This window comes from Cryptomeria japonica, chromosome 9 (assembly GCF_030272615.1).
Source record: "Cryptomeria japonica chromosome 9, Sugi_1.0, whole genome shotgun sequence".
NCBI classification, from domain to species: Eukaryota; Viridiplantae; Streptophyta; class Pinopsida; order Cupressales; family Cupressaceae; genus Cryptomeria; species Cryptomeria japonica.
This window is the reverse complement of record NC_081413.1, coordinates 200,664,174-200,668,231: the sequence shown is the minus strand read 5'-3', so window position 1 is coordinate 200,668,231 and position 4,058 is coordinate 200,664,174. Positions and strand designations below refer to the sequence as shown.

General features: G+C 33.7%; 1 protein-coding gene across 1 annotated transcript; it reads right to left on the bottom strand.

The window, feature by feature from the left end:
- Positions 1-502: 502 nt before the first annotated feature.
- LOC131052398 (receptor-like protein 47) lies at positions 503-3,630 on the bottom strand. Its single transcript, XM_057987052.2, is given in 3 exon segments — positions 503-688; positions 868-2,380; positions 2,382-3,630. Coding segments are annotated over 2 exon segments (2,580 nt in total). The 5' UTR covers positions 3,483-3,630; the 3' UTR covers positions 503-688; positions 868-901.
- Positions 3,631-4,058: the final 428 nt, after the last annotated feature.

The window sequence follows — 4,058 nt, the reverse complement described above, 5'->3', positions numbered from 1 at the left end:
TGCCAACAATCCATCAAACAATCAAATTGTTATTATAAATATTCTATACTTTTGAGAAAAAATAGATTAAACAAAATGAATATCCAATGAGTAATGAGAACTAATGAATGTCTAAGTAGTACTTTAAAATAAAACCTATATATATGCTAGAAATCATACAAACAATCAAACTATTACATAGAATATTCTATACTTGTAAGGAAAAGGTACAATAATTAAAATCATAAGCCAATGAGAAATGAGAATCAATGAATGTACATTTTTGAGAAGTTAATTTCTCAAGACATCTAATAATGTTGAATGAAGAAGAAAAATATTTCACACTTTCCATGAACAAAAAACCATTAACATTTACATATTATTTACACTTCAATGTTTGCTTAGAACTAGATTTTTTGTGGTACATAAAGTGTTTCACCAATATTCTTGGTTTCACATATCTAAACAAAATGATGAATTTTAAAAGAATTGAAATATTTCCATTCTTCATAAAAGTATAGAAACTTTCTATTACAAGTAGGTTATTCCTAAAACCATGCATAATAGATTAGAGAAATAAAAAAACATATATACAATCTTTATTCAACACAAGCAATACACTCATAATAGGTTGAGTGATGCAACCAACAACAACATGTCTTCAGTGAGGCTGGCCTAGCAAGAAACCATCCCTTGGAGAAATATATTCCTGTATATAAAGTTACATAATAATGAAACAATTATATAATTTAAAAGGTACTATGGACAACCTATAATTGATAGATAATTTTTTTTTCAGAATATAAGGTACAAATTTCCTTTTCAATTCTAGCATTATAATATTTCAAATAATGATAAACACTTCAAAGAACAAAAATAATTATTTACCTCTAATATTTCTTTGAATTTTAGTTGAATCTCCTCATAGTCTCAAATTCTTCATCCATGGAAATAAAATCTTTAGGATTGCATCAACTTTATCAAAGTATTTCCTCCTCCAGCTAACTTTTATCGAGATCAATGACATTATCCCTCCAAAAGCTGCCCCATATGACAATCCAAGTGATATTTTATACCATGTATATTCAATGCTTTTATTCTCTTTTTTTATTGATATTGGAGGGTCAAGAGTAGGAGCAAATTGTGGCCAAGAACAATTTTTGGGTAGGGGACACCCCCACAAATAAGGATTCCCTGAATAAGAGGATTCTTCAAATGTGCTGGTCATATGTGTTCCCTGTGGTATACTCCCTGAAAGATTGTTGTTCGATAAATTCAATGAACCCAAATAGCTTAAAGATTCAAGCTCTGCTGGGATTTGTCCTGAAAAATAATTTCTTGAAAGGTCTAATGACTCTAGTTGTCTTATTTCTCCTAAGCTTTTTGGAATGGTTCCATTCAAATTGTTCATTGAAAGATTTAGAAGCATCAACCCCTTCAAATTCCCAAAATTAGAAGAAACTTCTCCCTCCAATTCATTGTTTGAGAGATCTATGCATGTGAGAGTGGAAAGAATATATGGATAATGCTCAACCGTTCCTTTTAAAGTCATATCTAGTCCATCTTGATATAATACTGCATTGGATAGTTTGGATGTGGAAAGGATAAAACCATCTTGGTTTTTTATTGCCATTGCTTGCAATGATGCAATTGTGTGTGGAATTGCACCTGAGATGTGATTGGAAGAAAGGAGCAAGATTTGGAGGTTCAACAATTGGCCTATCTCTAGAGGAATATTCCCTATAAAATTGTTCTCCTTCATGACCAATACTCTTAGCTCTAAAAGATTTTTGAGTAATCTTGGTATTTCACCTCCAAATAAATTGTTTCCAATATCAAGAACTTGAAGTTTTGAACAATTTTCTATTGTTGGAAGGAATGATCCATTGAAGTTATTACTATGAACAACTAATGAATATAATTCAGTTAGCTTATTGAGCTCATGTGGTAAGCTTCCCTCCAAACTGTTATTCCCCAAATTTAACACAATAAGGAGAGAACAATTGGACAAGCTCACAGGGATTGGCCCAGTTAAGTTATTGTTTGCGAGATTTAATAGCTCAAGTTGAGATAATCTACCCAAACTTGGAGGAATATTGCCAGTAAACAAATTATCATTAAGTAGCAAATGTCTTATGCTAGGAGACCACAATGATGGCATGCTCCCACTCAATGCATTTTTAGACACATCTAGCATTTCCAATTGCATTTGTATTGAAGTATTTGATAATAGGCTTCCATTCAAACGATTTCCTGAAAGATTCAGAAATCGCAATAGAGGACTAGTTTTCCATAGCCAAGAAGGGATTTCTCCTACAAGACCAGCGTTAACTAATTCCAATAAAAAGAGTGAAGATTGTGTCGAAATCCAAGTTGGAAATTCACCATCAATCATACATGACCAAAGATAACTGATCTAGTTTAAAGGGTGGAATCCAAGTTGTGCTAATATTTAACACACAATCAGATAAATGCAAAAACTTTAGCCTCGTGAGATTGTGAAAGAAAGTTTCTGAAATCAACTGGTAATGGCTTGGCGCTAGGACTAAATTAACTAAAGAAGATGGAAGTGAAGAAGAAGATATGGTTTCGTTGAAACCATTGCCACTACAATCGAATTCATATAGGGAGGAAAGATGAGCAAATGAAGGGGGAATGGTTCCAAATAGTTGGTTATTTTTAATACGGAAATATTCAAGGGAAGACAAATTGCCCAAGGAAGCTGGAATGGTACCACTCAGTTGATTGTTTCGAAGATCTAAATCACTCAACATTGAGAGACTTCCAAGAGAAGTTGGTATGCTACCACTGAGTTTGTTGTGATTAAGGGCAAGAATCTCAATAGAAGAATTGTTACCCAAAGAAGCTGGTATGCTTCCATTAAGTTGGTTGTTATCAAGGACAAGGTAAGTTAAAGAAGAAATATTACCAAGAGAAGCTGGTATGCTTCCACTCAGTTTGTTGATACTAAGGTCAAGGCCAATTAATGAAGAAAAATCACCCAGGGAAGCTGGTATGCTTCCACTAAGTTGGTTGGAAGCAATGGAAAGGGTAGTTAAAGAAGAAAGATTGCCTAAACAAATAGGTATGTTGCCACTGAAATTATTGCTAAAAAGAATAAGAGCTTTAAGCCGGGTGAGGAAACAAATGAAAGGGGGAATCATCCCACCAAAGTCATTTAGATATAAACGTAAAGTCTCAATATAAGAGAGAGTTCCCAAACAAGGAGGAAGAATGCTAGTACCTTGTACTCCTATTATCCTCAGTGATGTGAGAAAACGAAGTTGGCACAAGCTCTCAGATATCACACCTTCAATGAAACCCGAAGGACTTACATCGAGAGATACAACGTGGTTGTCTTGATTGTTGCAGGATATGCCTTTCCACATGCTGCAACAGTCTGTTCCATTTACCCACGAACTGAAATAGCCTTGGGAATCATTGAAGGATGCTTTGAAGCTAAGAAGAGCTTCAGATTCTTGGGGAATACATTTGTTGGTCATTAACCCGTGGCAAAGTTTAGGGTGTGGGGAGGGGAAGAAGACAAGAAAAATTGAAACGATAGCTATAAAGAGCTTCTGTAAAGAGATGGCCATCTGGGAAGGATAGGAAGACTGAAATGAAGATGATCTCTGCTGGGCTGTTCTTAAACTGTTTTCTCGTCAATGGTCAATGTTTTTTTTCTTGTTTTCTCATTTTTTAAAAGATGATTATATGTGACGCAGCTCCAGATGGAGGATTCCGATTTTTCTTAGATTTTTTCTGTAGCCATTATGTTGGAACTTTTCGTGAGGAGGACATGCCGAATATTTTTTTGAGGAGACGTGAAGGCATTTGCAACAACCGAAGCTCCCGGCCTTTGATTATCTCAGCCTAAAAGGCCAATCATTTATAACAATGATTATCTTGATATTTTTATATTTTATCAAATTATTTGGAGATTTTAAATATTAAATTTATTAAATAATATTGTTTCATAAAGTCTTGTAATTTTTTTATGATATATCATTGTGAAAGAAAGAATAATCAAATTAGAATGTCATTTAGTAGCAAATTTTGTTTTGACAAAGTCAATGCTA